We start from the raw sequence: 14,390 nt of genomic DNA, 5'->3' as shown, positions 1-14,390 counted from the left end.
CCAAAAGCAAAAGCAGCAAAAAAAAAAAAAGAGATTGGGCTTTATCAAAATTAAAAACTTTGTGGATTGAAAGTTACCATCATGAAAGCAAAAATACCTGCTATTGGGAGAAAATATTTGCAACTACTGCTTGAGCACTACTACTTTATATACCATGTATAAATACCAAGTTGCACACATTTATTTCCCCAAATGCAATGAAAACATAAAGCTTGTACACAAACTTGTATCATAGTAGCCAAAAGGTGGAAACAACCCAAATGTCCATACACACACACTCACACACACACACACACAAATGTTATTTAGCTATAAAATGGGGTGAAGTACTTTGATACATTCTACAACATGGATGGACCTTTAATTTATTTTCTTTCTTTCTTTATTTTTTTATCCTCACCCAAGGACATTTTTCCATTTTTTTGTTCAGATAGAGTGGGAGGGGGAGAGAGAGAGAGAAAGAGAGAGAGAGAGAAAGAAAGAGAGAAACATCGATGTGAAAGAGACACATCGAGGGGCTGCCACCCGCACCACCCAACCAGGGCCGGGGACCAACTGCAACCAAGGTACATGCCCTTAGCGGGAACTGAACCCAGGTCTCTCTGGACCGCAGGCCGACGCTCTATCTGCTGAGCCAAACCAGCCAGGGATGGATGGACCTTTTAAACATGCCAAGTGAAAGAAACCATTTACCAAACACTACATTTTTTTATTTTTTTTAATCCTCACCCGAGGACATTTTTCTGTTGTTTTTGTTCAGATAGAGTGGGACGGGGAGGGGGAGAGAGAGAGAGAGAGAGAAGCATTGACATAAAAGGGACACATTGAGTGGCTGCCACCTGCACGACCCACCCAGGGTCGGAGGGACAAACTGCAACCGAGGTATGTGCCCTTAGCGGGAACCAAACCCGGGTCTCTCTGGACCACAAGCTAATACGCCAGCCGCTGAGCCAAACCGGCCAGGACATACCACATTTTGTGTGATTCTATTATATGAAATGTTCAGAATGGACAAATCCATGGAAACAGAAAGTAGATCAGTGATTGATTATCTAGGAATGGAGAGTGACTGCTAATTGGCCCGGGGTTTCTTGTTATAGTGATAAAAGTGTTCTAAATTTAGAGAGAGTGAGGATGGTTGTGGGACTCTGGCTATATTTAAAAGAACCATTGAAGTCTACTTTAAATGAGTAAATTTAATGGTATATGAATTATGTCTCAATGAAATTGTTTAAAACCACTACTTAGAATTCTTAATTCAGCAATAGTCTATTAGAGCAGTATTTTTCTTTTGTTAACTGATGCATAAGTAAAATTTCATCAACATTGGATGATATAAGCTTTGCTTATTTGAAATCTGATTCTGCTACTCAGTAGCTGTGACATATTGGGCAAATTTTTAACTACTTTGAGCTTTTATTTTTATTTTTTGGAAAATGGTTCTGCTCTTTAGGGTTATTGTGAAGAAAAGAAATGCTCTGTGTAGAGTGTTAAGCATACTACCTATCACATAAATTAAAAAAAATTATAACTACTATTATTAGGCTAAGATTCTTAAAACTGACTGCTGAAGGATGTCTTTTTATCTGGATTGCCTTTTGCAGGGTTTATTTGGAGTAACCCAAGCCTCACAGCCAGGAGGTCTTTTTGGGACCGCTACAAACACCAGCACTGGAACGGCATTTGGAACAGGAACAGGTCTCTTTGGGCAGACCAATACTGGATTTGGTGCTGTTGGTTCGGTAGGTTTTTATAGTTGATTATAATATGAAGATGTGTCTAAGTCTGTTAAAGGAATTTCTAAAAAAAACTTGACCGTCTTTCAAGTATTTTCATTGAGTATTTGTATGATTTGATAATGATGGTAACTTGGTGCAAATTAAAATAACTAGGTAACTTTAATACAGTCAACCTTCAATTTTTCAGACCTTGATTTAATGGACTTCGGATTTAATGGACAGAATTTTCAGTTCAGAATGTCATGTGAAAATGAACATCTTAATTTTAAAATGCTTTTAACCAAGATTTGCTTATAATTAACATGTTATTTTTGTTGTTATTAATTCACTGTTATGTTTAACAAATTTTAGCAAATAGGCCATATGTTGTAAACACTGTTGTAATTTCACAGACATAAAGAAATATTACATATCTATGACTATAGTCTGCATATTTAAATCTAAGAGTCACCACGTGTAAAGTGTTCGGTGAATGATTAGCACATGATCACACCACATGGCTTGAGACAATTGGTTTTGTTGTCTGTGGTTGGACTTTCTTCAGCGGTTTGTTGTTGTTTTTTAAATATATTTTATTGATTTTTTTGTTTGAGAGAAAGAGGAAGGGAGAGAGAGATAGAAACATCAATTGGCTGCCTCCTGCATGCCCCCTTATTGGAGATTGTGCCTGCAATAGGCATGTGCCACTCCCTAGCCATGTGCATTTGTTTACTCTCGGTGACTGCTGAATGCATGCATTTATTAGACCTATTCAGTATAAATTTAAAATTACTGTAATACATATAATAGAAAACTTTTCTGTGAAATTAAATTTTTTGTACATAATTTTAATTACACAAACATGTCTACGTACGTAAAAACAGGTTAATTTGTCAACTTTTTTTTTTTAATCCTCATGAGTATTTTTTTCATTTATCTTTAGATAGAGTTGGGGGGGAGCCTTGTCAATTTTTTAACATACACATTCAGAAAACCTACTTTATTATATAACAGGCTTTATGGTTTAATGGACACCCCCTCACCCAAAGTAGTCCATTTTATCCAGGTTTTACTGTAGGTTAATTTTCAAATATTAAGTTCTTTTTTAAACTTCTTTGCCTCAGTGTTTGTGTGCAGTTTATTTCTTTTCTTTTTTTTTTTATCCTCACCTGAGGACATTTTTCCATTTTTTGTTCACGTAGAGTGGGAGGGAGAGAGAGGAAGAGAGAGAGAGAAACATCGACGTGAAAGAGACGCATTGAGTGGCTGCCACCCACACCGCCCAACCAAGGCTGGGGACAAACTGCAACCGAGGTACGCGCCCTTAGCAGGAACCGAACCTCGGCCTCCCTGGACCGCAGGCCGACGCTCTAACTGCTGAGCCAAACCGGCCAGGACAATTTCTGATATTAAACTATCACTCCCATTTGTTAATTTTAATTGTTGAATCTAAATTGAGATGTTTTCATTCTTAAATAAATCAGGTAATTTTTTCTTTTTTAATTCTCACCTGAGGATATTTTCCATTTATCTCCAGATAGATTGGGAGGGAGGGGCGGAGAGAGAGAAATATTGATGTAAGAGAAACACATTGATTGGTTGCCTCCCACACGACCCCGACCAGGGCCGGGGACCAAATCACAACAGAGGTACGTGCCCTTGACCGGAATCAAACTCGCGACTCTTTGGTATGTGGGCCAACGCTCCAACCGCTGAGCCAAACTGGCTAGGGCTAAATCAGGTAATTTTTAACTCTCAGTTCTATCCTGTTTTGGGTGACAAGTTGATATGATATATGAGAATTAAATATTTTAGGTGTTAAGTTGTTAAAATTGTTGATGTGTTCACAATTTTAATGCTGCTGGAGGCTTAACTGAATTATTTTCCTTGTTAAGTCATTTCAGTAAAAATTTACTGTTTCAAAATGTACTTGACCTGAAAACAATAGTAAATTCCATATTACCACTTAAACCATGTGAGAATCTGTATGACACAGTCAGTCTGTATTATGTACTCATTATAAAAACCTTTGAACATGATGTTGTGGGTAGTTTAAAAAAAAAAAATCTCCAAAACATGTGGTTATGTTTTTGTGGTGATTAAAATCTGTTGTTCCTTAACCTTATTTGGTTAGTTAATTGAGGTGAGAAATTGTGAAAATTATATAGTGCCTCTGAAAGTTATTTATTTATTTGTTTTTATTTTTATCCTCACCCGAGGATATTTTCCCATTTTTTGTACAGATAGAGTGGGAGGGAGAGAGAGGAAGGGAGAGAGAGAGAGAAACATTGACCTGAAGGGACACATCGAGTGGCTGCCACCCGCACGACCAACCAGGGCCGGGGACAAACTGCAACCGAAGTACGTGCCCTTAGCGGGAACCGAACCCGGGTCTCTCCGGACCCCAGGCCGACGCTCTAACCGCTGACCCAAACCGGCCAGGGCTGAAAGTTATTTTTAAATAACCTTAAGATATAATCCACATACCATACAGTTGACCCTTTTAAAGTTTACAATTCAGGTGGCCTTTATTATAGTCATAGAGTGTGCACCAATCACCATAGTAAATTTGGAAACTTGATCCTCATCACTTATTACCCGTAATTATCTTAGGCCTACTTTCTGTCTATGGATTTACCTACTTTGGATATTTTATATAATGGAATCACATAATGTGTGGCCTTTATGACTGATTTATTTTATTTAACATAATGTTTTGAAAGTTCATGTTGTAGCATGTTTAAATTTTTTATTGTAATTGTTTCTACTGGCAAATTAAAAACATGATACATTTCTGTTACCGGGTAAAAAATGTATTTGATTATCTTTTTTTTCCTTCACTTCACTGAAATCTTGGGTTTGCTGAGGGTTTTACATTAACTTCTCAGGCTAAGAGCATTCTGTATTCATAAGGTTAATCTTGCTCCTACTAGTTTACTTTTCTGCTAGTCTTTATTGATCCTCCTTCTATCTTTTTTATAATAGTAATGACATCTCTCCCTTACTTCACACCCAATCCTGTATACCTCAGGTAATCTCTTTTACTGTCTAGAGTGTATCTTTATGCTAAAAGTTTTCCTGTATTCTATTCTTTTTAGACCCTGTTTGGCAATAACAAGCTTACTACATTTGGAACCAGCACAACCAGTGCTCCTTCATTTGGTACAACCAGTGGCGGGCTCTTTGGTAACAAACCAACCCTGACTTTAGGAACCAATACAAACACTTCCAATTTTGGTACATATAAAAAGCAGGTTTGGCTCTCTTAAAGTTACACTGACTATACCACACATCATTCTCCTGATTCATGTGATTGGGAATATTTAAAAATTCTCAGGTAAGCTGTGGCTCGATGTCAGTACAAGAGGGAAAGGTTTAAAATCATGGACATGGGTTGAGATACTTAGAAGAGATTAAATTGCCTTTCCTCACTCATATTATTTTGAATTTCCTGCTTTGGTTAAAAAGGGCCATACAGCACATGCAGCAGTACTTTGCAGAAAGTTGTTTCTGTAATGGAGATAGATTTTTTTCAAAATAAGGAAACATCATTTTTTTTGGATTACTTAGCCAGTAGTTGAGAAGCCATAAATGAAACATATTTGGTTGAGATAACACTTTCTATTAGGCCAGGTTTCATACAGGTTAGATTTCATGATTTTTTTTTACATGTTTTTGTTGTTTATTCTGATTTGATGATTCTTATTGAAAGTTGATCCTTTTTGATTTTGTGGATTTAGCTTTCTTACAGTTGCAAAAGTTTTATATTCGAGTACATGTTCATTGTAAAAAATTCAGATAAGATTAAATAATAATTCAGATTAGACTAAACAATCCCTAAACTACTCTTCAGAAAAACTAAAATCCATTTAGTATAAGTATTATGTTAAATGCCTTCCATAACTACCTAAGTTTTCAAACAAATTCAACATTATTTGTGTTAAATCAGAAATGGAAAGTTCATTTTATCACCAAACGAAATAGTGGTCTGAATTTTTTCTAAGGATTTCAGATACATCATCAGGTCCTGGATGTCTAGTGAGAGTTGAGTGCAAAGATATGGTTATTTGCCATAAGTCAGTAATCACACGGATTTTCAGCGACTTTTTAAAAAATTTTATTTTAGAGAAAGAGCAAGGGAGAGAAACATTGATGTGAGAAAAAAACATCAATCTGTTACCTCCCATATGTACCCCAATGGGGATTGAACCCAAAACCTAGGTATGTGCCCTTACCAGGAATCAAACTCACTACCTCTTGGTGTACAGGATGGCACTCCAACCAACTGAGCCACGCCAGCTAGGGCTCACTGAGTTTTTAAATGATCTTGTAACATACTGGAGAAAGAGCTATATTATGTATCTATCTGTGTATTTTATGGAGGGCAATAAACCATTGTGGTTTTTTTAGCCCCCTCAAGAACCAGTTTTTGCTCCCTTTAAAAATATGTATTTATTTGTAGCACACTTCATGTTCAAAATTAAATGTTACTTCTGTCTGACATATTGCTTTTGTAGGCTATACTTGATAAAATAGGTTGCACTTCTGAAATGTATTGATACTATTCCATGATTTCAGATTTCTGGTTTGTTTGAAGATTTTATCTTCAATATTGACCTAGTGCCTGGCAATTAATAGGTGCTCACTAAAAGTTCATTAAATGAATTAAAGAATGAATACTTTTGAGCCCTAACAGGAAGGATTCCTTTTATTTTTATAAGTCAGATGGGGGTTGCAGGGTGGCAAGTTTTGTTATACTCTTGGATGAACTTATTCCATTATTGCCCTCAAGGGATTCAGATCCAAGTAAAGCTTTTTTTTTATGTTCCTATTTTCTTGGGAAGCTGAGATAATCTTCTGATTTAGAAGTAAGTCATATAACAAATTTGGAAATGGAATAGGGTTATACCAAGATTTGAGGGCATCATTATGCCATTGTTGGTTATCCAGTATGGAATTGTGCTTCATTCTGGTAGTGATTAATTCACAGTGTTAAAAGTTGGGACACCTTGCCTGCTGGTGTGGCTCAGTGGTATCTGGGTCGATTCCCGGTCAGGGCACATGCCCAGGTTGTGGGCCAGATCTCCAGTGTGGGAGCGTGCAGGAGGCGGCCAGTTGATGTTCTCTGTCATCGATGTTTCTATCTCTCACTCTCCCTTCCCCTCTCTCTCTCTACTATCAATAAAGGAAAAAGAAAGTTGGGACACCTGCTACAATTAATTGGTGGTGTCAGATCCTTCAGTCATTCTTTAAATTTATCAGCTCATTTTCTTGGTAAATAATTATTCCCAGCAGGGACATGTTTAAGTGACTATATGATAATGTTTGAATTACTGAATGAATGGATAGATTTAAAGAGGGTGAAGATCCTTTGAGTATTGATAATATGGTGCTGAGCAATAAATCAGTGGCTCTTCTGTGCTGCTTTTGTATACAAATAGCTCCTTAACTATCTCAGACACTTTTTTGATTGTTTGGTAATTTCACTAGAAGATATTTTTCGATTTTTAGATAGAGTAGAAGGGAGAGAGAGAGAAACATTGATATGAGGAGACTTATCAATTGATTGCTTCCCTCATGACCCCAACCAGGGCTGGGATCAAACCTGCAACCCAGGTATGTGCCCTTGACTGGGAATCAAACCTGCCCCACCCTCTGGTTTTCGGGCCTATGCTCTGACCTCTGAGCCAAATTGTCCAGGGCTCTTAGACCATTTAAAAAAAAAAAGTTTTGTTTTTGTTTTTTTTTATTGATTTTTAGAGAGAGAGGAAGGAAGAGGGAGAGAGAGATAGAAACATCAGTGAGAGAGAACATCCATTGGCTGCCTCCTGCATGCCCCCTACTGGGGATTGGGCCCACAACCTGGGCATGTGCTCTGACCCGGAATTGAATCAGCGACCTCTTGGTGCACCGGTTGATGCTCAACCACTGAGCCATAGCAGCCGGGCTAGAAAGTTTTTTTAAACTGATTTTTAAAAAAAATTGATTTCAGAGGGGGGGAGAGGAAGAGAAAGAAACATCGATTTGTTGTCCCACTTTTTTAGGCATTCATTGGTTGATTTGTGTATGTGCCTGACCAGGGATTAAACCTACAACCTTGGCATATTGGGATAACCATCTAATCAACTGAGCTACCTGGCCAGGGCCAAGCTGAATTTTTGAGGTGTAATTACATTAGTTTTAAATATACAACATAATGATTTAGTATTTATATATATATTGAGAAATGATCACCACAATCCAATTAATATCTGTCACCATACATAGTTACAAAATTTCTTTTTCATGTGATGAGAAATTTCTCTTAGCAATTTTCAGATATGCGATACAGTATTATTAACTATAGTCACCATGCTGTACATTATATCCCCATGACTTTTTATAACCAGAAGTTTTGTACCTTTTGACTCCCCTTTATCTGTTTCACCTATTCCCCCACCCCCTGCCTCTAGCAACCACTGGTCTGTTCTCTGTATTGTGAGCTCGTTTTTTGTATTTTTTTTAATCCTTACCTGAGGACATTTTTGCATTTATATTCAGATAGAGCAGAAGGGAGAGAGGGAGGGGGGGAGAGAGAGAGAGAGAGAAACATTGATGTGAGAGAGACGCAACACCTGGTTGCTACCCACAACCCTAACCAGGGCCGGGGACAAACTGCAACAGAGGTACATGCCCTTCACGGGAATTGAACCCGGGTCTCTCTGGTCCAAGGGCTGATGCTCTAACTGCTGAGTCAAACCAGTCAGGGCTGTTATTTGTATTTTTATGTCTGACTTATTTCGATTAGCATAATGCCCCCAAATTTTATCTTGTTGCTGATGGCCAGATTTCATTGTATTTTTATTTCGGAATAATGTTCTATTCATATATATATTTATATACACCACATTTTCTTCATTCATTGTTGGACATTTAGGTTGGTTCCATATCTTGGTTATTGTAAATAATGAACATAGGGGTGCATATATATTTTTTTTAGTTCGTTTTTTCATTTTCTTTGGATAAATGTCCAGAAGTGTAGTTGCTGGGTTGTATGGCAGCTCTATTTTTAATGTTGTGAGGAACTTTGATACTGATTTTCATAGTGGTTACACCATACATTTCTACCAACAGTGCACAAGGGTTTCCTTTCTTCCACATACTTTACCATCACTTAATTCTTATCTTTTTTATGTTGGCTATTCTAACAGGTGTGAGGTGATAATTTATGTGATTTTGATTTGCATTTTCCTGATGATTAGTGATGTTGAGCATTTTTTTTGTGTACCTGTTGGCCACCTGTATGTCTTTGGAAAAATGTCTGTTCAGATCCTCTGCTCATTTTTTAATTAGATTGTTTTTATCTTTTTTGTTATTGAGTTGAATGAGCTCTTTGTATTTTGGATATTAATCTTTTATCAGATGTGTGGGTCCCAAATATTTTCTCCCATTCAGTAGGTTGCCTTTTATTTTACTGATGGTTTCTTTTGATGTGTAGATGCTTTTTAGTTTGATGTAGTCCCACTTGATTATTTTTGTTTTTGTTACCTTTGATTTTGGTGTCCCATTTATAAAATCATCACTATGTCAGGGAGATTACCACCTGTGTGTTTTTTATAGGAATTAGTTGGTTTTGGGTTTTACAATTGTCTTTAATCCATTTTGTGTATGGTGTGAGATAGCGATCTGTTTTGATTCTTTTGCATGTGGCTGTCCAGTTTTTTCAATACCATTCATTAACAAGACTATCCTTTCCCATTTGTATATTCTTGACTCCTTTGTCGTAAATTAATTGACCATTAATTAATTAATTGTTCTTATTTTTAATTTTAAAAATTGTTTTGAAATGACCGAGTTGATCAACTTTTGTCAGTAAGAATCTGAGGAAATGTGTGGTATAAACAGTGTAAGTTGGGACTTCTTTCCCTCCTGTGGGTTTGAGGTAGTTCACAAATATTTTGTTTTCTGCTGTTACAGGAATGGATGATCCTTTCTGGTTAAATTTTACCTCAAAAAGAAAAATAATATCTCCAAGTACTTTTTTTTTTTTTTTTTTTTGTAAAGGAATTGATTGTGCTTGAGTACTCTATTTTTGTAGCAAAACTTTTAGTTAGCACAATTGAAAAGATTTAATGAATGTATAATTGAGATTAAGTCAGATTACTTGCTTCGATTTTTAAATGACATTAGAAATATGTTTTTAAATTGTTTAAATTTTTCAACTTTTTTTCTTGATCTTTTTCATTGAGATAATAACCCAAATATTGACCCTAGTATAATCTTAGTAGGTGATACTGTCATACATTCCAAGATACTCTATTCTGTAAATCTTTTGTATTTGTTCCTTTCCATGATATATATATATATTTTTAATTCTTACCAGAGGATATTTTTGCATTTATCTTCAGATAGAGCAGGAGGGAAGAAGAGAAAGAGAAACATTGATGTGAGAGAGACACATTGACTGGTTGCCACCCACGCATTGGGGTCGGGACGAACTGCAACTGAGGTATGTTCTCTTAGCGGGAACTGAACCTGGGACACTCTGGTCTGCAGGCCGACGCTCTAACCACTGAGCAAACTGGCCAGGGCTCTCCATTATATCTTTTAAAAACATTTTCAAGTATTCTTCAAACAGGGTTTGATAGCCAATGATTTATTTATTTTTTTTCTCTTATAAAAGAGATTAATGATATGTTCATTAGCTTTTTTGTTGGTATGTAGCTCCAAAAAGAGTGCAGAAACATGGTGAACATATCTGAGCAAAAGAAAAATAATAGCAGTAATGCAATGTACGTGTTTTTGTTGGGAAGATCTGTGGACTTTAGAGGGTGTCAGAATTTTTCTGAGTGATGGATCATAGTGAAGGAGGATGGTTTGTTCAACTTTCCATCATCATTTCTTTGAAACAATTTATTTCAAGGAAAGTTTATGAATGATAATTATTTTTTTTAATATCAGCTAGCTGAGTCCTTGAGTGCTCCTAGAGCTGGTTGAGTGTGACACCATTAAGACTTCTCATGTGTGATCTGCCACACGTTATCCATTCAAGGTCCATTTGTTCAAAACAAGAGCTGCTTTCGAGATTTTTATAGGTAATTTTCTGTTAGCAAGAACTTTTAGATTCAGTAAAGTGTATTTGTTGACTGTCTTATTTTTTAGTGAAAATTTGAGGGAATGAGTTTTTGTTCTAATAATTAATTGTGAAATATAGGTTGGAGGATTTGAGCCTTACAAAGGAAATATTTCCCAACTTCAAGCATAATCACTTTGCTTTTAAAAGTTGGATATTATTCTATATTGAATTGATATTTAAAGGCTGAAATACATTAATAGGAAGATTGGGGTCTGTTTTTAGGCATTAAATTTAAATTTTTAATTAGCCTAACATTTAGGATATCTAACTGAAAAAATGTAAAACTTAGGGTCAGACTCCTTTGCTTTAAAAAGTCCCTTATATAGGAAAGTGAGAGTTGTATTTAAAGTCTAGACCACTTACTCTTTTGTCTTTCTAGGTTTTGGCACAAATACCAGTGGGAATAGTATTTTTGGAAGTAAACCAGGACCTGGGACTCTGGGAACTGGGCTTGGTGCAGGTTTTGGAACAGGTAAGGAACTGTACCATGAGATTTAGGAAGTGATAATTTTAGCTTTCTAATTGCTAGAACTTAAGACTTGTGTTTGATCATAGGCCTGGAAATAAAAGGTCCAGACTTTTATTTTCAGAAATGGATTTATAAAACTTGCCCAGCAGTTATACTTTACCAGGTTTTAAAACATTGCCACATTTCTCTTAAAGGCTATATGCTCCGTTTCTACAAAATATTTGTCTTCTGATAGTCCTGATCTATCTGGGATTTTCAGTATTTAATGAAATGAAAGACTTGGTAATATGGTGACATTTTAAACTTCTAGATCCTCTGTGTTACCTTTGTGACTGGGATTTAGGACCTTGAACTATTTATTGAGTAAGCTTTATTACCCAAATACATTGACTTTTACAACATCTGTGCACACTTTTCATTTTCAATTCTATTCACCTTGATACACAGCTGAAATGACATGCCATTGTCTCTGTTCCTGCTATTGATAATTATGTTTCAGTGTCTTTGAAGATACCCTTCTACTTGTCCAGCTGTTTTAAACAATGGGAGGGTGGTGATGGTCTAAAATGAGATGGTCAATAATGTACAGTTCAATAAAGTTGTTTAAGCATATAGTTACACCTACTTTTCCAGTTCATCTGACCATGGGTGTAGTCATTTACTTGCAGACTGTTTATTTCCACTGGTCTCTGCTTTCACTAACAATTATCTGCTGTCTTTGCTTCTATGCGCTGATTATTTAGCTGTCATCTTATTTAGTTTTTACATTTATTTTTTTATCCTCACCTGAGGAATCTTTTGCACTTATCTTCAGACAGAGTGGGAGGGAGAGAAGGAGGAAGAGAGAGAGAGAAATATCGATGTGAGAGGGACACATCAAATGATTGCCACCCGCACAACCCAACCAGGTCCGGGGACAAACTGCAACCGAGGGACGTGCCCTTAGCGGGAAGTGAACCCGGGTCTCGGACTGCAGGCTGACGCCCTAACCGCTGAACCAAACCGACCAGGGCTGTCATTAATAGAACATTTTGTACTCTATGAACTGTTTCATTTTATTCATTTTTTGTTTTGTTTCATTTTTAAAAAAATAAAAGATATTAGTGCTTTAAAAAAAAAAGTTCAGCCCTGGCCGGGTTCGCTCAGTGGTTAGAGCATCAGCCCATGGTCTAGAGAGATTCGGTTTCGGGTCCCACTAAGGGCACATACCTAGGTTGCAGTTTGCCCCCAGCCCCGGTTGGGGTCGTGTGGGTGGAAGCCAGTCGATGTGTCTCTCTCATCTATGTTTCTCTCTCTCTCTCTCTCTCCCCCCCCTCTCTCCCTCTCTCTTTCTTCCTCCCTCCCACTCTATCTGAAGATAAATGGAAAAATATACTCGGGTGAGGATTTAAAAAAAAAAAAATTCAGCAAAAGTCCACATCTTTCAAAAGTAAGAGCTATTGAAAGTTTGGCATGTATCTTGTCAGACCCCCTTTATACATATTTTTCAAACATGTGCTTAAATATACACACATACATATTCATATACATTTAAACATATGTGTTTTATGTATAGGCTTTTTATATTCTTTTTTTTTTCTTCTCACCCGAGGACATTTTTCCTTTTTTTTTTTTGTTCAGATAGAGTGGGAAGGAGGAAGAGAGAGAGAGAGAAACATCGATGTGAAACGGACACATCGAGTGGTTGCCACCCGCACGACCCAACCAGGGCCGGGAACAAACTGCAGCTGAGGTACATTCCCTTAGCGGGAACTGAACCTGGGTCTTTCTGTACCACAGGCCGACACTCCAACTGCTGAGCTGAACCAGCCAGGGCGGCTTTTTATATTTTTAAATGGAACCATGTTCTACATGAGTGTTTTTAAGCCACATGATGAAATGCAATAATTAGTTGGGTCCTGGCTGATGTGGCTCGGTTGGGTATTGTCCAATGCACTAAAAGTTTGCTGGTCTGATTCCTGGTCAGGGCACTTCCCTGGGTTTCTGGCTCTATTCCCAGTATGGGGTGTACAGGAGGGTGTGCACTCACATCGATGTTTGTCTCTCTCTCTCCCCCTTTTTCTTTCTCTTTCTCCCTTCCACTCTCTAAAAAATCAGTTTTAGAAAAATCTTTAAAAAAGTAATTACTTGGATGTAGTATTAATATAATAGGCTGCAGCCCTCGCCGGTTTGGCTAAGTGGTTGAAGCGTCGGCCCGCAGTCCAGAGAGACCCAGCTTCGTTTCCTGCTAAGGGCACGTACCTTGGTTGCAGTTTGTCCCTGGCCCCTGTTGGGGTTGTGCGGGAGGTGGCTACTCGATGTTGCGCTTTCACGTCGATGTTTCTCTCTCTCTCCCCCCCCACCCCCACTCTATCTGAACAAAAATGGAAAAATGTCCTCAGGTGAGGATAAAAAGAAAATACACACACACATATAGTAGGCTGCAGCTAGCATTTTTTTTTAAATGAACTGGAATTTTAATTAAACTATTGTACAAAGCAAGGTTAAGTATTGTTTTATTTAACTTTCGTTTCAGTTACATATACAGGGTATGGCAAAAATAGGTTTACAGTTGTGAGTACTCGAAACAGTTTATTCTTATATTACTATTTTTTAATTATTTTTCATAGGAACAACTATAAACCTACTTTGGCCCACCTGTGTATGAGTGTTATGGGTCTCAGTGTATTTCATATTATGCACTGCAGTCAAAATGTTTCAAACCGAAAGCAAGTGCCTTAGATAGTATTCTGTGTTTTGGTTTGATTCATTTTCCACGACATTTTGGGCATATAGTTTTTCTTTTGTTTTATATTATAGCTCTAACTCATTCTTTGAATCTTTAAATATAACTGTTTAGTATTTTATTGTGTGTGCATATATACACATAATGCAAATACATACACATGACATAATTTAACTTCCTTTTTTTGATGGACATTTGAGTTATTTTATATTAGCAATGTAGTAATGAAGATCCTTGTGACATAATTTTGGGTGTTTTGGTGTTATATATTATTGATTTTTAGAATTGGAATTCTGTTAGACACAGATTTTGAATTTTAGTCGACCTTGGTAACAATTTATTTTCTAAAAAGAATGCCAGTTT

The 14,390-nt window shown here is 36.9% G+C and overlaps 1 protein-coding gene across 5 annotated transcripts in view; it reads left to right on the top strand.

Moving 5' to 3' along the window:
- Positions 1-14,390, top strand: part of NUP98 (nucleoporin 98 and 96 precursor) — a 121,218-nt gene that overhangs the window by 31,528 nt on the left and 75,300 nt on the right. For 3 of the 5 annotated variants that reach the window (XM_036259060.1, XM_036259064.1, XM_036259065.1), the window contains exons 9-11: positions 1,605-1,742; positions 4,817-4,955; positions 11,213-11,305. In XM_036259060.1, the coding sequence (XP_036114953.1) occupies positions 1,605-1,742; positions 4,817-4,955; positions 11,213-11,305 (370 nt within the window). The remainder of the gene's footprint in view (positions 1-1,604; positions 1,743-4,816; positions 4,956-11,212; positions 11,306-14,390) is intronic. The other 2 variants (XM_036259063.1, XM_036259061.1) reach the window with 2 other exon arrangements.

The sequence above is a fragment of the Molossus molossus genome, unplaced genomic scaffold, assembly GCF_014108415.1.
Source record: "Molossus molossus isolate mMolMol1 unplaced genomic scaffold, mMolMol1.p scaffold_m16_p_13, whole genome shotgun sequence".
Classification (NCBI taxonomy): Eukaryota; Metazoa; Chordata; class Mammalia; order Chiroptera; family Molossidae; genus Molossus; species Molossus molossus.
The sequence above is the reverse complement of the archived record's forward strand: the minus strand, read 5'-3'. Positions and strand labels throughout refer to the sequence as shown.